Source organism: Oryx dammah, unplaced genomic scaffold, assembly GCF_014754425.2.
Source record: "Oryx dammah isolate SB20612 unplaced genomic scaffold, SCBI_Odam_1.1 HiC_scaffold_23, whole genome shotgun sequence".
Taxonomy (NCBI): domain Eukaryota; kingdom Metazoa; phylum Chordata; class Mammalia; order Artiodactyla; family Bovidae; genus Oryx; species Oryx dammah.
In genome coordinates, this window is record NW_024070207.1 from 118,847,215 (window position 1) to 118,871,560 (window position 24,346).

Sequence of the window (24,346 nt, forward strand, 5' to 3'; positions counted from 1 at the left end):
GGCTTTGATCATTCTTGTCAGAATCAGTGGAACTCAAGACATATCTTGGCAATTTTTATCGAATAACAGAGGATTTTGTAAAAGTGAATTGTTACATAAACCCACAAGGTCCTGACTCAAAACTAAACTCTGAGAAGGTGTGCTAAAGTGAAAGACCTGTTTTGGACCCCCCAAAATCATGAGTGTAGGTTGGGGCAGCTATCCATGAAGCAGTAGGTGGATTTCTGTTACCTTTGTATGAGAGTCTTTTCATCAGACCCCAATAGGACACTGACTGAGATCCACACAGGGACTCATGACCTTCAATATGTCTTTCCTTCTCTTTGCTTTGACCAGTCTTCTCATTTGATATTGTACCCAAGGTCGCCTTGCCATAGACGAGAACTTTTCAAGATAGCAGCAACTGGGACTTGCAGCCACAAGAGCACTCTAGTGAAAATTCAGAAAAATCATCAGCTTTCACCAAGGAAGGCTAGGTAAGGGAAGAAAAAGGAGGCACTTAAGGAAAAAGGAAAAGACCCAAAACGTCTGACTTAGGTTAGAGGACAAGGGTCCATGCATAGGTTAATTTTGTGAAAAAGTCATTCAGAGGAGCTTGGACCAGCCTGCCGGTTTCTGAAATGGAAAGCCCAGTACCCAAACAACTCAACACCCAGCAGTTGGATCATTTTTCATTTCAGACCAAACACTAGTTAGTGTCCTTTTATCCTACCTGTCTGACTTATAAATGAAAGTCATCATTTGATTTGACTAATGTCAAAGGGACAAAACTTGAATTTTGAGCACTTTATTATTATTGCAAACTGTGTAAACTGTAGGACACATTTGTCACTCACAAAAGACGTATCCTCTGAATTAAGAAACTTATATTCTGAGGAGTCATAAACCCATGACACAAGGAGGTTGGCCTTTTCTTTCCTTTTCTCTTATGACCCCTGATCCTTTTTCCCCTGTTTCCTGAACGTAGAAATCAAGTGCTTAGCTCCTCTAAAAATAAACACCTCAAAACAGTTATCACTGTTTTCACTAAAGTGATATCCTCCTTCAGATTAAAGTATAAACGATGTAATACCAGTGATCAGAACTGTTTCTAAGATACTTTTCTTGAATATGTCATATGATTCACACTGAAATTTCACCCCTCCAAAGCCCTTAGTGAATAAATCTTTTTGGATAACTGCATGCTTTTTTCTTTAAGTTGAATTTTTTAGTCACTTAAACATGACATTGAATAAGAAAACATTTAAGTTGAATAAGAAACCTTCCCCTTTCTTGTGGACTCTTGGGCTACTGCATAATACTATGCACAGTTTCACTTATTCATAACCTTGGGTCATCAGCATGTAAAAATATTGATTACTATCCTGAACTATAAGGTATGATGATGCCTTTAGGGCCTGCTGGCTTCTACAGTAAGTGGTCCTAGACTAGTTTTTAAGCTTTTACATCTGTTTTTCATAGTTTTTTTTTTTGGTTTGTTTTTAATTTCCATGGTCTCCCGCATTGTAGACAGACACTTAACCGTCTGAGCCACCAGGGAAGTCCATAATTGATGTTAAGCTATCCATTTCCTTGTACTGCTGTAGAGTGGTGCTTTCCTATCTCCTACCTTTAAATCTCATGGATCTGATGACCACAAAGCCTAATTATTAACATTGTATACAGTGTCAGAGTAAGTGGGAATTGAATGAGGGTCTATGCTGAGGTTAAAACACTAATCTCTAGAAGATGGGGTTTATGACATCTATTTTTGAAATTTGAATTAGCAGAAGCCTTTTTAGTTTACTCTTTTGTTTTTAAACTCTTGACTCAGGACTTCTTTATTGCATGCTTGAAATATGCCCCAGTATGCAGTGGTTTTTTGTTTGTTTGTTGTTGTTTTTTTTACCTCCCAAAATATAACAGTTTCAATTACTTGACACATATCTGTTTTTAAAAGGCAAAGGACATTTACTTCACTCCCCAAAATGTCATTTACCTTTCTGTCAAAGTCATTGAATTTTCAATTTTGTTTAGAGGATATTGCTTTACAATGTTACAGTGCCTTACACCATCGCAAATCAGTCATCAGTTCAGTTCAGTTGCATCTGACTTTTTGCAACCACATGGACTGCAACACGCCAGGTTCCCTGCCCATCACCAATTCCTGGAGCTTACTCAAACTCATGTCCATCAAGTCGGTGATGCCATCCAACCATCTCATCCTCTGTCGTCCCCTTCTCCTGCCTTCAATCTTCCCCAGTGTCAGGGTCTTTTCCAGTGAGTCAGTTCTTCACATCAGGTGGCCAGAGTATTGGAGAGCTTCAGCATCAATCCTTCCAATGAATATTCAGGTCTGATCTCCTTTAGGCTTGACTGCTTGGATCTCCTTGCTGTCCAAGGGACTCTCAAGAATCTTCTCCAATACCACAGTCCAAAAGCATCAGTTCTTCGGTGCTCAACTTTCTTTATGGTCCAATTCTCACATCCATACATGACTACTAGAAAAACCATAGCTTTAAGAATATTGGAGTAGGTTGCCATTTCCTTCTCCAGGGCATCTTCCCAACCCAAGGGATCAAACCTAGGTCTCCTGTGTTGCAGGCAGATTCTTTAACAACTGAGCCACCAGGGAAGCCTGACTAACACTTGACTAGTCAGACTTTTGTTGGTGAAGTAATGTCTCTGCTTTTTAATATGCTGTCTAGGTTTGTCATAGCTTTTCTTCCAGGGAGCAAGCATCTTTCAATTTCATGGCTGCACTCACCATCTGCAGTGACTTTGGAGCCCAAGAAAATAAAGTCTCTCACTGTTTCCATTGTTTCCCCATCTATTTCCATGCAGTGATGGATGGGATAGGATGCCAGGATCTTAGTTTTTTGAATGTTGAGCTTTAAGCCAGCTTTTTCACTCTCCTCTTTCACTTTCATCTAGAGGATCTTAGTTCCTTTTCGCTTTTTTCCATAAGGGTGGTGTCATCTGCATATGTGAGGTTATTGATATTTCTCCTGGCAATCTTGATTCCAGCTTGTGTTTCATCCAGCTCAGCATTTTGCATGATGTACTTTGCATATAAGTTAAATAAGCAGGGTGACAATATACAGACTTGACGTACTCCTTTCCCAATTTGGAACCAGTCTGTTGTTCCATGTCCAGTTCTAACTGTTGCTTCTTGATCTGCATGTAGGTTTCTCAGGAGGCAGGTCAGGTGGTCTGGTATTCCCATCTCTTTCAGAATTTTCCACAGTTTGTTGTGATCCACACAAAGGCTTTAGCATAGTCAGTAAAGCAGAAGTAGATGTTTTTTCTGGAATTCTCTTGCCTTTTCTATGATCCAGCAGATGTTGGGAATTTGAATTCTGGTTCCTTTGCCTTTTCTAAATCCAGCTTGAACATCTGGAAATTCTCGGTTCATGTAATGTTGAAGCCTAGCTTGGAGAATTTTCAGCATTACTTTGCTATCATGTGAGATGAGTAATTGTGCAGTAGTTTGAGCATTCTTTGGCATTGCCCTTCTCTGGGATTAGAATGAAAAGTGACCTTTTCCAGTCCTGTGGCCACTGCTGAGTTTTCCAAATTTGTTGGCATATTGAGTGTAGCACTTTAACAGCATCATCTTTCAGGATTTCAAATAGCACAGCTGGAATTCCATCACCTCCACTAGCTTTGTTTGTAGTGATTTTTCCTAAGGCCCATTTGACTTCACACTCCAGGATGTCTGGCTCTAGGTGAGTGATCATGGCTTCATGATTATCTAGGTCATAAAATCATTTTTGTACAGTTCTTCTGTGCATTCTTGCCACCTCTTCTTAATATCTTCTGCTTCTGTTAGGTCCATACCATTTCTGTCCTTTATCGAGCCCATCTTTGCATGAAATGTTCCCTTGGTATCTCTAATTTTCTTGAAGAGATCTCTAGTCTTTCCCCTTCTATTGTGTTCCTCTATTTCTTTGCATTGATCACTTAAGAAGGCTTTCTTATCACTTTTTGCTATTCTTTGGAACTCTGCATTCAGATGGATATATCTTTCCTTTTCTCCTTTGCCTTTCAGTTCTCTTCTTTTCTCAGCTATTTGTAAGGCCTCCTCAGACAACCATTTGGCATTTTTGCATTTCTTCTTCTTGGTCTCTACCTTACATCATCACAAAGCAGTCATAATTATGTGTATATATATTCCCTCCCTCTTGAGCCTTCCCCCCACCCCCACCCCCACCCCCCTCCTCCAGGTTGTCACAGAGTGCCAGGTGGGGCTCCCTGTGTTATGTAGCAGCTTTCTACTAGTTATCTGTTATGTACACGATAGTGTATATATGTGGATGCTATTTTCTAAATTTATCCTAGCCTCTCCTTCCCCTGCTTTGTCCACAAGTCTGTTCTCTACATCTGGGTCTCTATTTCTTCTCTCTAAACAGCTTACTCTGTTGATTTTTAGCTGAGCTCACATTAGTACATTTTGACAGCAAATGGGGAGTAAATTAAGACTTTCACAGAAATCATTTGGCCATATTTATCTTATCACAAGCGTGGTGGGAGATTCTTCTGCTGGTTTCTCTGGCATGATTGTGTCAGAAGACATCAGCAATAGGAAGGCTCTCTGGAAGCATTACAGCACCCTAATGATGTATGGGGTCGCAAAGAGTCGGACACGACTGAGCAACTGAACTGAACTGAACTGAACTGAATGATGTATAGAAAACCTCCCTAACGATGTATAGAAAAGTGTATCTTTCCCTGCATCCACACTAACATTGGATTTTATAATTAATATTTTTTCAGTTTCAGGAATAAAAAACCTCATCTTAATTCTAAACAAAAACAATAGGATCCTTTTGGAAAGAAATTTGCCTGAGCAGATGTCCCTGGGATGTTTTTATAAGGTTCCATTTAGTGCAGCATTTCTGGGGCATATTTTATTCTAATAGTAATAAATGTTGAAAGTAATAAAATGTTCCTTTTGGATTTGCATGAATAATTTTCCATTCTCAAAATTAAAATTTTAGTAGGAAGTTATAAGCCCTATAATAAGCCAAGTTATTCATATACTTTGTCGTAAAGATGTTACTAATTAAAGAAAAATCTTAAGTTCTCCTTTATTTGAGTAGGTTATCATTTTGGTGGTTGGGACGTATTCTTGAGTTTTGATTGCCACCAAGCATCTTAAAGAATGAGCATTTCCCTGTTGCACATTGCACAGAAAATATTTCTGGAATTTATCTTTAGAATTAAGGACATTATCCTTTTGGCCAGAATGTCAGCTCCAAACCATTCCTAATCAGATAGTCAAAAATAAATCTATTTATTGTTTATTGCTTTCTTTCTTGCCTTTAGGATCCTGAGAGAAGCCACTTTGTCCTAATTGCTGGGGAGCCATTAAAAGAACCAGTTGTCCAGCATGGTAAGCCACAAATGATGGTGATTTTCTTGGTTGGTTTTCATTTCTTTGAAAGCAGAGTACATCTATAGTATCACTGGGAAGAACAGCTGGATTTTTGTCCTCTCTCTATCTACAAAGTTGACGATTTTGTTTCATTTCTCTATTGTCAAAGGAAAACATACACATGGTATTTATTTCTATATTCACGCTCTCTTTCTTTTCAAGCAACATTTCTTGGGTATCCATCATGTGTAGGACATGGAGGTTTGAACCTTGGGGGGACCAAAAACAGTATGTTTTTATGTTGTGTCAAGAGAGTTTCAACTTAAAAGATTTTATGGTCTACTGGGGAGTTGAATATCATTTTTATCTTTACCAAAAATAGATTTCTTTGTTTTTATTTTTGGCTATACCACACAGCTTATAGGATCTTAGTTCCCAGTGACTGAACCTGGGTCCATGGCAGTGAACGTGCTGAGAGTCCTAACCACTGGACCACCAGGGAATTCCCATAACAGTGATTTCAATATTGTCCTTATAGTTTATTGTCTTATTAGTGAAAAATAAGAATGTCTTAGGAATATTTCTTTGGAAGTTTCTAAAATATTTGAATCAATCTTAGTTAATTGGGAAAAAAAAAAAAAACAAATATAGGGAATTCCCTGGTGCCAGTGGTTAGGACTCTGCACTTTCACTGCTGAGGACCCACATTCAACCCCTGATTGGGGAACTAAAATACCACCATGGCCAAGCCATGCAGCGTGGCCAAAAAAAAAAAAAAAACCAAACCAAATAAATAAATAAAGACATAAGAAGATAAACAACAAGGGCTTACTGTATAGCACAGGAAACTATATTCAATATTCTATATAGACCATGATGGAAAAGAAAGTAAAAAAGAATATATGTGTGTGTATGTATATGTATCACTGAATCACTTTGCTATATATCAGAAATTAACACAAAATTACAAATAAACTATACTTTAATACAACAAAACAAATAGAGATAACTGTGGTATAGTAGAAATAGGACTGTACTTGGAGGCAGAAAATCCTGAAATAGGTACTCATAAGAGTCACTTCAGTTCTTTGTCTTGACTTCTTCAAAATGTTGTTGTTTGATTAAATGAGGAACATCTAAAAGTACCTAGAACTCAATCTATTATTTAGATAAATGCCACAAAGCATAGTGTACATCCACTTACCTAATTATTAAATTTAACATGCATTAAAATCCTATTACATCACCTTGCCTTGGTAACGCACAGTGATTTCAGGGGAAAAAAAAAAAGACCCAACTGGTCATAACTTTAAAGAAAACTGACTATTTTTAAAATATTCATTTTTGTTCTATTAGTAATTTAAGAGGCAAGCATTTAATTTTACCCCACCTAGCCCATAGCATTTGACCTGGATTTTGCAGGCTTCTGATTTCCACTCCAAAGGTTCATGGTTCTCATTTTCTTTTATCTTGATTGAACAACCCTAAAATAGTTTGTTTTGCTGGAAGAAGCCTGCAGACAAATTGAATAGGATCACCATCTTTATTAATAGCTAGAATTTAGGTGGGAATGATATTGTAAAGTAAAATAAAGTAAAAAAAAAAAAAGAATGCGGGATGGAAATCTTTTAAGTTAAGCAATGTCCCCTGCATCAGTGATGAAAACCAAAAATTCAGCTACAATAGGTGACAGGCCAAAGGAGTGGGACCACCTGTAGCCACCCTCCATTCACCTCCCATGAATCCTCTCCGATGCTTGGAACTTGGGGATACTGGATGTGCTGGCACGCACAAACTTAGATTAACCAAACAACATAAAGATGGCCCCTGAAATCTCAGTTAATGAGAGGCAAAGCATTCTACCTGTTTATTTTCTTTCATTACCTTTTTCAAACCCAGAATATTTCCTTTTACCTGGGCATGTTTGAAGACCACCACAACCATCTCTTGACTATTTGGGAACCAGTACTAGTTGGTGAGGAAAATAGAATCCAGATGTTCCACTTCTTTACATAACAAATACTTGGGTAGCACTATCTGCTAAGAGGTTTGTTGGCCACATAGCTTGATTCACACTCAAGCTGTTCACTTCCAGCCCCCCAGCCTTCTGCCTCTCCCTGTGCCTGGTTGCCCCTTCTCTGTCCTGTGGCTTCTGTGACAGAAAGTAATTGTTAGTGGTGGAGCTGGGATTTGAACCCTAGTCTCCTAAACCCTTGTCTTGTGCGTCTCCACTAGGAAGTTTCTCCATAATGAGAAATTAAACTCACACCATTTTAATTACAGTAGAGGGAGGGAGTTCAAAGACTTAATCAGAGAAGAGATGAAATGTGTAGGTTAAAAGAGGTTTGATAGGATTATACATAACTAGCAAATAATTTTCTTGTTCATAACCCTTACATGTATTAAAAAAACATGCTTTCTGGGGGATATAGTATACAACATGGTGACTATAGTCAGTAACCCTGTACTGCATATTTGGAAGTTGCTAAGAGAATAGATCTTAAAAGTTCTCATCACAAGAAAAAAATTCTGTTATTATGTGTGCTAATAGATAATAACTAGACTTATTGTGATCATTTCCCAATGTATGCAAATACCAAATAATTATGTTGTACTGGAAACTTATATAATGCTGTATGTGAGTTATACCTGAATTTCAGAAAAATAAATTAATTTAGTTATATACTATCCCCCACCCCCCCACCAAAAGGGCTTCCCAATTGGCACTAGTGGTAAAGAAACCGCCTGCTAATGCAGGAGATGTAAGGGATGTGGATTTGATCCCTAAGTTGGGAAAATCCCCTGGAGGAGGGCATGGCAACCCACTCCTGTATCCTCGCCTGGAGAATCCCATGGACAGAGGAGCCTGGTGGGCTACAGTCCATAGGGTTGTAAGGAGTCGGACACGACTGAGTAACTTAGCATGCACACATTCCCTGTCACCACCCCCCCAAAAAAATAAAAACAAAAACATGCACTTTCTGGTTTCAGTTTTCTTCTTAAGAATTTGAAATGAGCTTCCTTACCTTGGCTTTGGAGGGCTCAGGCTTCCAGTGATTACCTTGTTTCTCAAAGTGTGGTCCTTGAACCAGCAGCATCGGCATCCTGGAGAGACAGAAATGCAGAGTTTGAGACCTCACTCCAGACCTTCTGGTTCAGAATCTGCATTTTAATAAGATCCCCAGGTGATTCCCATGCACATTATGATTTGAGAAGCACAGCAGAAGACCCCAGAGAAGTGTCCAGATGCAAGCCCAGAAGCGTACTGTTTGTGCAGAAAAGGGATTGGGGGAGGAGAGAGGTGCTTCACAAGTCCCATCTCTAGCAAAATTGTGATGTGCAGAAATCCTTGGCCCAGTACCTGCTCTCACTTTCTGAGTTCCATTTCCCTTTCTTTCCTGTATCCTTTAAAAAGTTGACTTTTCCAGGATGCCCTCTAGAATTTATTATTTATTTTGCATATGCGGGCTCTCTCATTTTTCCTACCTGGTATAGTCCACACCTCCAGATGAAATTTCTCTCGTGAGCCCAAGAACCCTGTGTCCAACAATGTACTGAGCACCTCTGCCAGGAAGCTGTCTGATTGTCTCCAGTGCCTTCATGCCAGAATATCCAGAACTGAGCTCCTTGCTCTACCCACAGCTTCCTGTGTCTCGTGTCTCAGATATCCTTAAACAATTCCACCGTCAACTCAGCCTCCCAAGCCAGACATCTTCTCTACCCTGATGCCAAAGGTGTCTTCTCCAAACTGCACATCAGATCACAGTGCTGTCTACTTAACTCTTCAGTGATTCCTGATCACCTGTGGAATTATGTCCAAATGTCTTCCGAGAGATCGAGTTCAGAACCCAGAGTGGTCTGGCCTCTTCCTGCTTATCAGATCCTGACCCCTTTGTTCCCCCTTCGAGCCTTCCTTCCAGCACTATGCCCCATCATCACTGCCTCCCGCATGCTAGTCCTGAAAACGCCTTTGCCCTATGTCTGCCTGTTTGGACATCACTGGGTTTATGAATGCTGTCCTGGGCTCCTCCTCCTCCCCTTTCTGTGTTAATTCTTTGAATTTTCCATACTTTTGTCATTCTGTTTGTCACGCTGTTTTGTAATAATTTGGTTTCATATCTGTCTGTGTGATAGATTTGAGGTCCTTGAGGGAGAGCATCTGTCGTTCAGCTTTATGTCTCTAGCTCCCAGCGCCATGTTCATTATTCAATAAGCGTGCAATAAATGCTGGATAGGTGAGTCATTAAATGAATGAATTTAGATGCCTGCTACCTCTTTTCCCTTTCTCTTGCCATCCTGTACCTTGCAGTCTCTCAAAAGGCGTATCATCAAGGCATGTGATACTGAATCTTCCTTCTCAAGTGCTAACCAAAGGGAATCTCAAATCTGTGCTGATATGCTAACAGTAATTAAGAGGTTTGACTGTGTTATTCCCTCTAAGTACTAAGTTATGTTTTAATCTGGGTCTCTCACAGAAAAGCCTCTTAGACGGAGCACTTTGTAAAAGGCTCCTGATGAAACGTCTGCATGCTAGGGCAAGAGATATACTGAATGGACCAATCTGTCAACTGCCTTCACGGCACTGCCAATGCCATATAAGAGCTGGCCCTGTTGATCCAACACATGTTGGAGGTGACACAGTCTAAGACAATACCCTTTTGCTCCTACAGTATGTGAAGAGAGGGAAAGAGAGACATTTTGCCTCTTGGTTGATGAGAAGAGGACTTCTACACCTTTAGCAAAAGCCAAGTTCAAACTTAGGAATTAGACAAACTGTGACCCATGGGCCAAATCTGTCCTCTACATGTTTTTGTAAATAAAGTTTTATTGGAACATGCCATCGCTGGTCACTTGTATATTGTCTATGACAGCTTTTGTGCTTCAACAGAAGAATCGAGTGGTTGAGACAGACACGATTTGACCCACAAAATCTAAAATATATACTATCTGGCCTAAGTGTACTGACCCCTGGAGAATCCAAAATGTGATGTCTTCTTGACTTGAAAATTTTATAATTTAGTGTCTGTCAGGTGCTACTAATTTTAAGAAATGACTTGGACCCCTCACATAAGGACACAGCCTCATGTACTGTGCAGATACCAACACTGTGACAAGATTTGCCAATTTTTAAAAATCAGTTCAGTTCTTGATATCTGTCAATTCAATTCTATACAGCTGACAACAACAATAAATTTTAAAAGTTCTCTTCACAAGAAAAAAAATTCTGTAACTATGGATGGTGACAGATGTTAAGTAAGCTAATGTAGCAATCATTTCCCAATATATACAAATATCAAATCATTATACTGTACACCTGAAACTAATATAATGTTTGCTGTGTGTCCATTATACTTCCATAAAAAAAGATAAAGAGGATAAAGAGAAGTAACAACTACAAAAATAGTTACAATAGAACCAAACCTGAGAATGTTTCAAATAAAAACATTGTCATTGCTGATGACAGCCTGGAGTGGATGAGTGAGCTATAATTGCATTTGTTTATCTGAAGTTTATTCATTATAGTCATAAATAATCCTAGTCAAGAAACTTGTACTACAGTCCTCAGGGATCGGATGCTGTGAAAATAACCTTTTTCAGATATGCCTGAGTTTGTTTCAAATTAAGTACAGAAATACGAACCATTTTCACAGTAGAAAAAAATGTTCTCATCACCTGGAACTTTCTGAACATCTCTTTTCTGCTGTAGGTCCATTTGTGATGAACACAGATGAAGAGATTTCTCAGGCCATTCTTGATTTCAGAAATGCGAAAAACGGCTTTGAAAGAGCCAAAACCTGGAAATCAAAGATTGGAAACTAGTGACAAGCATAAGCGCAGCTCTGACTGCCTTCTAGAATGTTGCCCTTTGTGACATCCACCCATTTAGTGTGTGCAGTTTCCAAGGCTGATGTCGCCAGTGTTTGTAAAGAATTCCACACTCAAGTGATAACATGTTTTGTTTTGTTTTTTTAAACATAGCACTGTGTGTAAGATATTTCCTGGCCCAAGCAAATAAACCTAATTGTTGCTTCTCTAAAAATCACTGGTCTTCATTTCAACCTAAATTACTATGCTTCTGTCAAAAAATTTTTTGTATATGTTTACCTTTCCACAGATGTGTGCCTATTTTGTCATCTTTGTGCCTGTGTGTTTTTTAGAGCATATTTGATCACTTTCTGTGTGTCTCACTGATATAGGTGTGTGAGCATCTGAGGTCTCTTTCTGAGCAATGCAGTTTCCATGCCTATGTGCTGGGGTTGGTTTCATGTTACAGGTTATCTGCATTAAAGTAACAGCAGTTCTGAGCGCTTCAGTCAGTTTTCAAAACTCCCCCGCTATTGGTAGGGACACGACAGGATTACGGCCAAGACTTCCCTGCTTTTTCTGCCAAAGTCTGTGTCAGATTTAAGACACATGCTCCTGCAAGCTTCCATGAGGGTTGTGAAAAAAGTTTGAATCCACAATTGGGTCCCAGCCTTCTGTAGCTGCAAACATTGGTGGCCGCACCACCTCCTTATAAAACAACTTGAACCTGGGCATAGGGTGGAAGGATTTTTTATTTTTTAAATTTGCTGGACATGAAATGGATTTAGAGTGCTTTCTTATTTCAAGTAGAAGACATGTCCACTTCCTGATTATTTTTGGAGCATGAGAACATTTACAGTTTTTTTTCATCTCTCTCCCCCTTCCATAAGATTGCACAGAAACGCACCTTGACTAATTGATTTTGATCACAACTGATTACTTGTTTTTCCCTGTGAACTCTTGGGGTTTTGAACTTTCCTTCTGGAGAATGCCTTTTGAACCAGTTTGCTCTAGCTGCCTGATGTCAACTGCTTGGTAATCAGTGGATACTGAATACAGAATATTCAGAATGTACAGACAGTGGGCAGTGGTGAATATTTTCATGGTGTCTTCTCTGCAGTTGCTGCAGGGCTCCAGTTGTGAACGTGGACCAGTGAAGGTAGGTGAGCTCAATGTTTCATATGACGCAGATGCTTAAGCTGGCTTATACAGAAGATGCTTTCTCTGCCCCCACTATTTTTGAGATAATAGAAAAATGCAGAACACTACTAATAGTGGGTAGGATATGTCCTGTACTTGTTAATGAGTATTCTGTTTCTTAAGCTTATTCAGATTCTTGCCATGAGTTTTAAAAAATGCTTAGGGTAGGAGGCTTTTGGAGATGTAATAGGACATGAATGGACATTCTGGAATCTTTTCAGATAGGAAAGTTTTCCCTCAACTGTATGTGTAGATGGCACAGTAATTTTTTTATAGGAGTATAGGTATTTGCAATGTTGCATTAATTTCTGCTGTACCACAGTGATTTTTCTAAGGAAGCATTGATTTGTTTTTATGACACAGATAACTTTGTGGGCTGTTTATTTTCAGGTCATCTGTGAACAGCAAACGTTCCTTTTTTTAGTTAGTTTAGTTAGTTAACTTCTGTAAATCAAAAACTGCCATGCTTTCTGCAGACATTTTCTCTCTGGTTTTCCAAATTACCCTTTCTACCATGTAGAAAAATCTTTTTGTGGAAGTCGTTTTGGTCCTTTGCTTTTTGAAATGTGTGTAAAACTCAGCCATAATCGAATGTTGGATTCTATTAGTAAGCATCAAATAGAACCCAATGAATTGAGAGTAATACAAAAAAATTAACTGGGATGTGACTGACTGAGCATGATTTCACCCAGTTTTATGCATTTCACAGTTTATATTGTTGTTCTCAGCTTTTGATTTTGAAAATGGTTAAGATATAATTGCTTTGACCAAAGTGGTGCTCAATCATTATTGATTCAAGAATCTCTGGCCATGAACAATCAACGTGGACTTGAGGTTTTGTAGCTGTTGTTAGGATGTGCATTTTCAGTAAGGGTGATATCGCCCCCAACAGGGGAAAATTGTCCTTGGGGATGAAAACATCTTACTCTTATGTATAAAGCACAGATGTACATACAGTAGAGAAAGAGATACACCATATTTCTGGGAGGATTGACCTCTGTGTTAGAGGTAGAGAGCCACCTTGCCAGGAAGCAACACCTTTCCAACTTTCCAAATTCCAAACGGACACAAGAGGGATCATAGTCGTTCAGCTCCACTTCAGTGCCACCAACCTGGAGTTGGGATCTCAGTGGCAGATTGCAGGTAAACTGGAATCCTATTTTGAGCCTCAGGGACAGGAGATAAAATGAGACTTGTTTGAAGCAAGTAAGGCTTTTCAGGCTGTTCAGCTGTTTTTAAGTCCACAAAACTCAGGAATCCTAGGCCCCACATGGGGTTTTAAAATATTTTCATTTTACTCTGAAACTTCAGTTGCCTCGGTATAAGAGGAGACTGAATAGTTGGAAAGAAGTCATATTCTTTAGGTTGTTCAGCTCTTTTAAACAGCAAAGACACAATTCTTCTGTTGTCCTGGGCACAGTGAGGTTTTAAATGTTTCAGGGACTTCCCTGGTGGTCCAGTGGTTAGGACTCAGTGCTGTCACTGCCAAGGGCCCAAGTTCAACCCCTGGTCAGGGAACCAAGATCCCACAAGCCATGTGACATGGCCAAAAAAAGTTTCAGATTTACTGCCAGCAGTTTTATTGATTGTATTAAACAGTTTATTTAATAGGGTACTTGAAGAAAGCAGTTGAATTTGAATGTGATAGAAAATACATCTTTACACAGGGAACATGCATTGTTATAGGCTTAGTGATACCATTAGCAATTTTTTTTCATATATATCCAGATTGCCTTCAAAAAGGGAAGCTCTGTATAGTGAGTTTAGATCCAGCACCTAGCTCAATTAAATCTTTCTGATGTGAAGAAAAGACGTGCATACAGTTACACAGAAGTTTGGGCACAGATGTGAGTGGGTGGTGAAGGCTCAGGAGGTACATTGTACTGGTTATTATACTTTTTCTTTTCCCCCATAATTTTCTCTTAAGAGAAAAATCCAAGAAGAAATATGTTTCTTAATGTTCTTGTTGTTTAAATCAAAATTTACCATGAAAGCATATTCAGGGTGGTAATAGTTTGGACACTGGAATATGAATGTATTTAGTGCTTGTTGAGATAAAACTATTTCATTTATTCCAAGATGTGTCCAGGGTCCTCCTTGGTGGCCGGTCCATGAGTGTGATCTCTAGCCTTCCTCTCTTCTGACTACCTCTTTTTCTGAAAGGTTGCCCTTCACCCAGTCTTCACTTTTTAGCCTTGAACATTCTGCTGTTTTTTCAGCTTAGACTAGCAGTGCCTGTAGTACAGTTATACGAGTCTGTGAATATTCTTTTTCCTGCAGTAACTGTGCAAACGGCTGCCAGTATCCCCGACAGTTGTGCTCACTGCCATTTGAGTATAAGACCTTCTGATTTCATTAGTCTTGCTACTTGTACTTAGCTGTTTGGGGGCAGCAGTGCCTGGAATTTGTGAACTGAGAAAAATCTGCTGGAAAGTCTCAACTCAAATCTACTGTTTAGCTGATAAGTTTTTCAATCTGAGCAGAATATGTTTTCTTCTAGAAATAAGATTAACCCAGTCCCTCTCTCTAACTCACTAGTATAATCAGAGTAACCATCTAGATATGGGATTTATTTCTGTCTGTCCTCTCCAGCTTTTATATATGTTGGGGTAGTCATGTATAGTTGCATAGGGCGTGCAGTGCACAACTCTAGGACCCTCTATCCACTTGGTCTCATATCTATATATGATAACCTTGGCTACAGTAGTGTACACTCTCTGGGATTTTGATTAATAAATATCTGCAACCTCACTGTCCTGTCATTTGCATCCATCTTCTGGCCAGTACTATTTCTAGTATATTTGATGAGCATTTCTTGTCACCAGGAATCTTGGACCCCCTTAAGTCACTAAGGGAAGCCATCTGCCATAAATCTTTTCAAAGTCACTGAGGCAGACATACCAATAGAAGTGACAAAGGGTTCATTCCGGGTCCTAGTAGGTTTGGCTAACTCTTTTCTGACAAAATTGGTTTCCTTCTCCCCTGTGCTACCTTCCAGCCCCCTCTTTCATAACCTCACTGGCAGGAGAATATTGTTGAGCAGTAGAGTCATTCAGACTCTGCCTAAGACTGGAACAAGTCCAAGATCCACAGGAATGTAGGGCACCTCTAACTTCCATGAGAAGCCACATAGCTTGCAAATTTATAACCTTGTGTCACTTGTCTTCCCTTGAAATTATCTCTAGAGGTAATTGAATAACAAAGACTGAGGTGCGCCTTCCATATTTAACTCCAGGAAGCAGACTGGCCCTCACTGGCCTTCGCAGGTCATGTGCAAGGAAGTCCCTTGACTTTGCTGCTAGTCAGATGGCCCGGTGAGCTCATGTCCGGTTTCCTCTCAGACATAGTCCTTGGCACAAAGGATATTTGAAATGTTTTCCATTAATTTCTTCTTCATTTATGACCATATAGGTAAATGTATTGAATTACATGCTTCTGTACACAGAGGTCTTCTCTCCTAGTCAGTCACTTTTAACTGGTGGGGAAACCTTTATATCACTTGAGCCTGTTATTGCTATTCAGGATATAGTAAACCCCCTGTATCTTACAGCATGAATATAGTAATTCCATGTATGACTTATGTTTTTATTTTGAAAAATCTGATTTGGACTTGTGGATTAACATTTAGTATAGACCCTTAAAAGCTCTAGAAAAAAATCACATGAAAGCTGTATGTTGAGTGACTTTGATTAAGGAACCGCTGTTGGGACAAGCTTAAAAGACAGTTTGTGGAATGAAAATGTAGTATTTGGACACATGCGTGCTTCCTTGTAGAGTGTAACGTAGGGTGCTCTGGAACTCCCAGGCACATTTATGGTAACCACAGTGGCCTAGAGGCACTCGAGAAAGAGGGGCACATGTGGCAGTAACATTGTTTCCGGGCACATTTCTGAGCTCAGCTCTTTCCCACCACTTGAGATTAGCAGAGATGCTGGGAAACTGTCCACAGTTGGGAATATGATTGAGATGAGGTGAGATGAGACATTTGTTCTTTGTGCCATGAAGAAAATCAAGAAGGGGACAGACACAGAGGGATGGGTTGGGGGAGACTTCTCTGATTTCCTTTCATTTGTGTAGACCTCTGGAGGAAGTGAGGGGGCAGTGGTTGTGGTGAGGGAAGGGCGTGGTCTTGCATGTTTAGGTATCAGCCAGGGGCCAGTGTGGCTGGAGTAGGGAGAGTGGAGGCAAGAACTGCAGCTTCTGACGTTGGAGAAACAGCCTGGGCATATCACATAGAAAGGATGAGATGGGTGGATGGCCTCACCGACTCAAATGAACATGAGTTTGAACAAGCTCCAGGAGATGGGAAGGCAAGCCTGCTGTGCTGCATCCGTGGGGTCGTGAAGAGTCAGACATGACTTAGTGACTGGATGACAACAACAGTCACCCAGAGTGTGGCTGTGTTCCAGTAAAACTTCATGGACACTGAAATTTGAATTGTGTATCATTTCCACGCATCACAAAATAGTCTTCTCATTTGTTGCAATCATTTAAAATTATAGGAAGGAATTCTTAGCTCACAGACCATACAAAAAGAGACTGCAGGCTGGATTTGACCCACAGGTCATAGTTGGCAAAACCTGATCTGTGTCTATTTTATCTTCTTCATAGACTGTATCAGGACCTGACATTTTTTATTTGCTTGTGTATAGGGTAGGACACATCACTTCTGGTCACAACCTCTTTGACCCCCTGGCCCCATCCAACCACCAGGGGCCAGAAAGTGCAAGCCTTCCCTGTGCTCAGAAGGTAGAAAGCTGGAACTATTTAGTGATTAGTATTCATGACTAACCCACACAACTCTGGTCGGTTCTAAGTGTTTCTGAACATACCACTGAGATGGGAGGTGACTGTGGTTAGACACTGGGGTAGAATCATGGAAGGAAGGAAGACACTTGGATTTCTTTATGCTGCTCAGGAGGCTCCTTTTTCCTGGAAAAGGCAAGCTGTACATTCAGTTCAGTGAACATTTGTGGAATGTCCACCGTGTGCCAGGCACATGACTGGAAATGACATTTTTATAAAATAAAGATGTCTCAGTTATTTGCATGTCTTACCAGCAGCCAAGGAGCTCAACTTGGCCTGTGAGAAGGATAATTTTAGTGCCTGAAACCTTAGGTAATAATGAAAGCTTTAATGAGTCTCTTTCTGTCATTCATTGTCATCTAAATAATTATACCACTCCTATCTTTGAGAAAAGTATTGCTTTCCTAAAATCTAGGTTTGCCTGAAATTATTTCTGGAGAAAGAAAATGACATGTTGAATATTGTGATGGCAGAGATTTTGTTACTTATGGTCCCATTCTGCAGGGAGTTGGCAAGAGTGTGATTTTGATTGAAGGAGTTCCCTGAGTTCATCTGTATAAGAGACCCTCTGAAAAGGACTGTTCATAACTTGCTTCATAACTATCCTGTCACAGCAAGACTGGAGAACACTGGGCATCTCAGACAGTGCAGAAGTTGTAGATGAGGAAGAGGAAAGCCGTGGGTGCTGACATGGCACCACTGCATCTTTAGGAGAAAGATGAAAATTAAGCATCCTGGGCTGACTGCCAGTTGCATGGCAAGTGAAGTCACTCAGTCGCGCCCAACTCTTTGCAACCCCATGGATAGTAGCCTGCCCCAACCTTCTCTGTCCATGGGATTTTCAAGGCAAGAGACTGGAGTGGATTGCCATTTCATTCTCCAGGGAATCTTCCCAACACAGGGATCGAACCCAGGTCTCTCACATTGTAGACAGACGCTTCACCATCTGAGCCACCAGGGCTGCCTAATAAAAAGGAGGATGAGGTTTGGCATAAAGATCCTCTGTCCACCCAATGGATTATGTTTTACTTAGGTTGACATATGGCTGTAGGAGTCACAATAATGCAGTGTGACAATCCAGTCCAAATTTCAATCGTTCAAAACATTGATAACCAGCATTACTGTGGCTGAGCTGGGAGTCAGGATCAAGGCTGAAACCACAGGTTGAGTATGGGTCTGCCCCACGTAACTCTCATCTGCCTGGATCAGTGGGCCAGAAGGGACACATACTTGCAGTGATGGCAGAAGTGTAGGAGAGCTGTGTAGTCACAAATGCATTTCAACACTCTGCTTGCATCATGTCTTATAACATCCTAGTGGTCGAAGTAGGTCACGGGGCCCAACACCAGTGGGGCTGAGAAACATACTCTTCTCTTGGGGGAGACAGGTGGAGGCAGTGAAATTGTTTTTAACAATAACCTAATTCCAATCCCAAAGAAAGGCAATGTCAAAGAATGCTCAAACTACCACACAGTTGCACTCATCTCACACTGGTGGCTCAGAGGTTAAAACGTCTGCCTGCGATGCGGGAGACCTGGGTTCGATCACTGCGTTGGGAAGATCCCCTGGAGAAGGAAATGGCAACCCACTCCAGTATTCTTGCCTGGAGAATCCCATGGACAGAGGAGCCTGGTAGGCTACAGTCCACGGGGTCGCAAAGAGTAGGACACGACTGAGCGATTTCACTTTCACTTTCACACACTAGTAAAGGAATGCTTAAAATTCTCCAAGCCAGGCTTCAGCAATACGTGAACCATGAACTTCCAGATGTTCAAGCTGGTTTTAGAAAAGGCAGAGGAACCAGAGATCAAATTGCCAACATCTGCTGGATCATCGAAAAAGCAAGAGAGTTCGAGAAAAACATCTATTTCTGCTTTATTGACTATGCCAAAGCCTTTGACTGTGTGGATCACAATAAACTGTGGAACATTCTGAAAGAGATGGGAATACCAGACCACCTGACCTGCCTCTTGAGAAACCTGTATGCAGGTCAGGAAGCAACAGTTAGAACTGGACATGGAACAACAGCCTGGTACCAAATAGGAAAAGGAGTACATCAAGGCTGTATATTGTCACTCTGCTTATTTAACTTATATGCAGAGAACATCATGAGAAATGCTGGGCTGGAAGAAGCACAAGCTGAAATCAAGATTGCCGGGAGAAATATCAATAACCTCAGATATGCAGATGATACCACCCTTATGGCAGAAAGTGAAGAGGAACTAAAAAGCCTCTTGATGAAAGTGAAAGTGGAGAGTGAAAAAGTTGGCTTAAAGCTCAACATTCAGAAAACGAAGATCATGGCATCTGGTCCCATCACTTCATGGCAAATAGATGGGGAAACAGTGGAAACAGTGTCAGACTTTATTTTTGGGGGCTCCCAAATCACTGCAGATGGTGATTACAGCCATGAAATTAAAAGACGCTTACCTCCTTGGAAGAAAAGTTATGACCAACCTAGACAGCATATTAAAAAGCCAAGACATTACTTTGCCAACAAAGGTCCATCTTGTCAAGGCTATGGTTTTTCCAGTGGTCATGTATGGATGTGACAGTTAGACTGTGAAGAAAGCTGAGTGCCAAAGAATTGATGCTTTTGAACTGTGGTGTTGGAGAAGACTCTTGAGAGTCCCTTGGACTGCAAGGAGATCCAACCAGTCCATTCTAAAGGAGATCAGTCCTGGATGTTCTTTGGAAAGACTGATGCTCAAGCTGAAACTCCAATACTTTGGCCACCTCATGCAAAGAATTGACTTATTGGAAAATACTCTGATGCTAGGAGGGATTGGGGGCAGGAGGAGAAGGGGACGACAGAGTCATGAGATGGCTGGATGGCATCACTGACTTGATGGACATGAGTTTGAGTGAACCCCGGGAGTTGGTGATGGACAGGGAGGCCTGGCGTGCTGCGATTCATGGGGTCGCAGAGTCAGACACGACTGAGCGACTGAACTGAACTTTATTACCATAAAGGCTTTGCATTGTTTCCTTAGATGTTGGGCCCTTCATCTTTGAGATCAGTGATAAAAAGACTGTAACAGATCTTAGGGATCTATTCTCCTGAGGTTATTCAGAGCATCCTTTTAGAGTTTGGCCACTCAAGCACACCCCACACTCATTTCCCCCGACATGTCCTAAGCATAGATGCATCCAGTCAGAGCAGAGATATAGAATGGAGCATGAATTTAAAACATGTAAAGGGAAGCACACGCCCTTCCCTGCATGCTAGACAATTTGGCTGGGGAGAAACCATCCTGCAATGCTCATCAAATTGGAGGATGTAGAGGTCCCAGACACCTTAGCCATCTGCTGCTGCTGCTGCTAAGTCGCTTCAGTCGTGTCCGACTCTGTGCGACCCCATAGATGGCAGCCCACCAGGCTCCCTCGTCCCTGGGATTCTCCAGGCAAGAACACGGGAGTGGGTTGCCATTTCCTTCTCCAATGCATGAAAGTGAAGAGTGAAAGTGAAGTCGCTCAGTCGTGTCCGACTTTGTGCGGCAGCCCACCAGGCTCCTCCATCCATGGGATTTTCCAGGCAAGAATATTGGAGTGGGGTGCCATTGCCTTCTCCATGTAAGCCTGGGTAGATACTTGAAAATTAGCATTTCATCTGAAAATATATCCCAGAAATATTTTTAAAAGATATTTACCCTGCAAAAGCTTTTCTCTTTTAAATTTCTATTTACTATGGTTGGGGTGGCCCTATCTTGCTCTTTTCAAACTCAACTCGAGTTGCTCAGGGAAATCAAGGCCCATGAAACACCTCTGAACCCCAACACAGGACCAGATGCCCCACCCCTGAGAAAGGAAGGGAAGGCAGGGAATGTTAGCACGTGCCTCCTCTGCATCTGACCCTTTCCTACTTATGGCCTTCGGTAATCTCCATATCAGCGATATGAGGGGCTTTGCATTCTGAAATGAGGAAACCATGACTTAAGGAAATTCAATAATTCACCCTCAGTCAAATGGCTAAAAAGGAGCAGTGCCTGGATTCAAACTCAGCTTACTTTATGTTTTTAAAGTTATTCTATGGCAAAGATGATAATTTTTCCCATTTGATGTGCTGTTCTGTGAATTTTAACACAGATTTCTGTGACCACCACCATAATCAAGATACAGAAAAAATTCCTTTATGCTATTCTTCAATCTATGCCCCAATCAGCAATGCTGCAGAAGCTGAATTAAAATGTTTCTGTGAAAACCCACAAGACCTTCTAGAACCAACACCAAAAAAGATGATCTTTTCATCATAGGGGACTGGAATGCAAAAGTAGGGAGTCAAGAAATACCTGGAGTAAAAGGCAAGTTTGGCCTTGGAGTACAAAATCAAGCAGGGCAAAAGCTAATAGAGTTTTGCCAAGAGAACACACTGGTTATAGCAAACACCCTCTTCCAACAACACAAGAGATGACTCTGCACATGGATATCACCAGGTGGTCAATAATGAAATGAGATTGATTATATTCTTTGCAGCCAAAGATGGAGAAGCTCTACACAGTTAGCAAAAACAAGACCGGGAGCTGACTGTGGCTCAGATCATCAGCTCCTTATTGCAAAATTCAGGCTTAAACTGAAGAAAGTATGGAAAACCACTGGCCATTCAGGTATGACCTAAATCAAATCCCTTATGATTATACAGTGGGGGTGATGAATAGATTCAAGGGATTAGATCTGGTAGGCAGAATGCCTGAAGAACTATGAATGGAAGTTCATAACATTGTACAGGAGGCAAGTGACCAAAACCATCCCAAAGAAAAAGAAATGCAAGGCAGCAAAGTGGTTGTCTGAGGAGACTTTACACATAGCTGAGAAAAGAACAGAAACAAAAGGCAAAGGAGAAAGGGAAATATATACCCAATTGAATGCAGAGTTCCAGAGAATAGCAAGGAAAGATAAGAAAGCCTTCTTAAGTGAACAATGCAAAGAAATAGAGGAAGACAATATAATGGGGAAGACTAGAGATCTCTTCAAGAAAATTGGAGATACCAAGGGAACATTTCGTGCAAAGATGGGCTCCATAAAGGACAGAAATGGCAAGGATCTAACAGAAGCAGAAGATATTAAGAAGAGGTGGCAAGAATACACAGCAGAACTATACAAAAAAGGTCTTATGACCTGGATAACCAAGATGGTGTGGTCACTTACCTAGAGGCAGATATCCTGGAGTGTGAAATCAAGTGGGTCGTAGGAAGCATAACTACAAACAAAGCTAGTGGAGGTGATGGAATTCCAGCTGAGCTATTTGAAATCCTAAAGGATGATGCTGTTAAAGTGCTGCACTCAATATGCCAGCAAATTTGGAAAAGTCAGCAGTGGCCACAGGACTGGAAAAGGTCACGTTTCATTCCAATCCCAGAGAAAGGCAATACCAAATAATGTTCAGTTCAGTTCAGTCACTCAGTCGTGTCCAACTCTTTGTGACCCCATGAACCGCAGCATGCCAGGCCTCCCTGTCCATCACCAACTCCCAGAGTCCACCAAACCCATGTCTATCGAGTTGGTGATGCCATCCAACCATCTCATCCTCTGTCATCCCCTTCTCCTCCTGCCCTCAATCTTTCCTAGCATCAGAGTCTTTTCCAATAAGTCAGCTCTTTGCATCAGGTGGCCAAAGTATTGGAGTTTCAGCTTCAACATCCATCCTTCCAATGAACACCCAGGACTGATCTCCTTTAGGATGGACTGGTTTGAACTCCTTGCAGTCCAAGGGACTCTCAAGAGTCTTCTCCAACACCACAGTTCAAAAGCATCAATTCTTTGGCGCTCAACTTTCTTTATAGTCCAACTATCTCATCCATACATGACCACTGGAAAAACCATAGCCTTGACTAGACTTACCTTTGTTGACAAAGTAATGTCTCGGCTTTTTAATATGCTATCAAGGTTGGTCATAACTTTCCTTCCAAGGAGTAAGCGTCTTTTAATTTCATGGCTGCAATCACAATCTGCAGTGATTTTGGAGCCCAGAAAAACAAAGTCAGCCACTGTTTCCACTGTTTCCCCATCTATTTGCCATGAAGTGATGGGAACAGATGCCATGATCTTGGTTTTCTGAATGTTGAGACTTAAGCCAACTTTCTCACTCTCCTCTTTCACTTTCATCAGGAGGCTCTTTAGTTCTTCTTCACTTTCTGCCATAAGGGTGTCATCTACATTTCTGAGGTTATTGATATTTCTCCCGGCAATCTTGATTCCAGCTTGTGCTTCTTCCAGCCCAGCATTTCTCATGATGTACTCTGCATAGAAGTTAAATAAGCAGGGTGACAATATACAGCCTTGACATACTCCTTTTCCTATTTGGAACCAGTCTGTTGTTCCATGTCCAGTTCTAACTGTTGCTTCCTGACCTGCATACAGGTTTCTCAAGAGGCAGGTCAGGTAGTCTGGGATTCCCATCTCTTTCAGAATTTTCCACAGTTGATTGTGATCCACACAGTCAAAGGCTTTGGCATAGTCAATAAAGCAGAAATAGATGTTTTTCTGGAATTCTCTTGCTTTTTCCATGATCCAGCAGATGTTGGCAATTTGATCTCGTTCCTCTGCCTTTTCTAAAACCAGCTTGAACATCTGGAAGTTCATGGTTCACATATTGCTGAAGCCTGGCTTGGAGAATTTTAAGTATTACTTTACTAGTGTGTGAGATGAGTGCAATTGTGCGGTAGTTTGAGCATTCTTTGGCATTGCCTTTCTTTGGGATTGGAATGAAAACTGACTTTTTCCAGTCCTGTGGCCACTGCTGACTTTTCTAAATTTGCTGGCATATTGAGTGCAGCGCTTTCACAGCATCGTCTTTCAGAATTTGAAATAGCTCAACTGGAATTCCATCACCTCCACTAGCTTTGTTCATAGTGATGCTTCCTAAGGCCCACTTGACTTCACATTCCAGGATGTCTGGCTCTAGGTAAGTGATCACACCATCATAATTATCTGGGTCGTGAAGATCTTTTTTGTACAGATCTGTGTATTCCTGTCACCTCTTTTTAATATCTTCTGCTTCTGTAATGTTCAAACTACCACGTAATTGCACTCATGTCACATGCTAGCAAAATAATACTCAAAATTCCCCAAGCTAGGCCTCAACACTATGTGAAATGAGAACTTCCAGATGTCAATCTGGATCTAGAAAAGGCAGAGGAACCAGAATTCAAATTGCTAACATCCGTTGGATCATAGAAAAAG

General features: G+C 40.9%; 2 protein-coding genes across 6 annotated transcripts in view; both read left to right on the forward strand.

The window, feature by feature from the left end:
• The window catches only part of PIR (pirin), a 101,215-nt gene extending 89,819 nt beyond the window's left edge, over window positions 1-11,396 (forward strand). For 3 of the 4 annotated variants that reach the window (XM_040266595.1, XM_040266597.1, XM_040266596.1), the window contains exons 9-10: window positions 5,308-5,374; window positions 11,064-11,396. In XM_040266595.1, coding sequence (XP_040122529.1) covers window positions 5,308-5,374; window positions 11,064-11,176 — 180 coding nt within the window. In that variant the 3' untranslated portion in view covers window positions 11,177-11,396. Of the gene's footprint in view, window positions 1-5,307; window positions 5,375-9,490; window positions 9,592-11,063 lie in introns of all 4 variants that reach the window. The other variant, XR_005725516.1, reaches the window with a different exon arrangement.
• Window positions 11,397-11,766: 370 nt separating this feature from the next.
• The window catches only part of VEGFD (vascular endothelial growth factor D), a 45,721-nt gene continuing 33,141 nt past the window's right edge, over window positions 11,767-24,346 (forward strand). Inside the window, exon 1 of one of the 2 annotated variants that reach the window (XM_040266585.1) lies at window positions 11,767-12,320. In XM_040266585.1, coding sequence (XP_040122519.1) covers window positions 12,231-12,320 — 90 coding nt within the window. In that variant the 5' untranslated portion in view covers window positions 11,767-12,230. The remainder of the gene's footprint in view (window positions 12,321-24,346) is intronic. The other variant, XM_040266584.1, reaches the window with a different exon arrangement.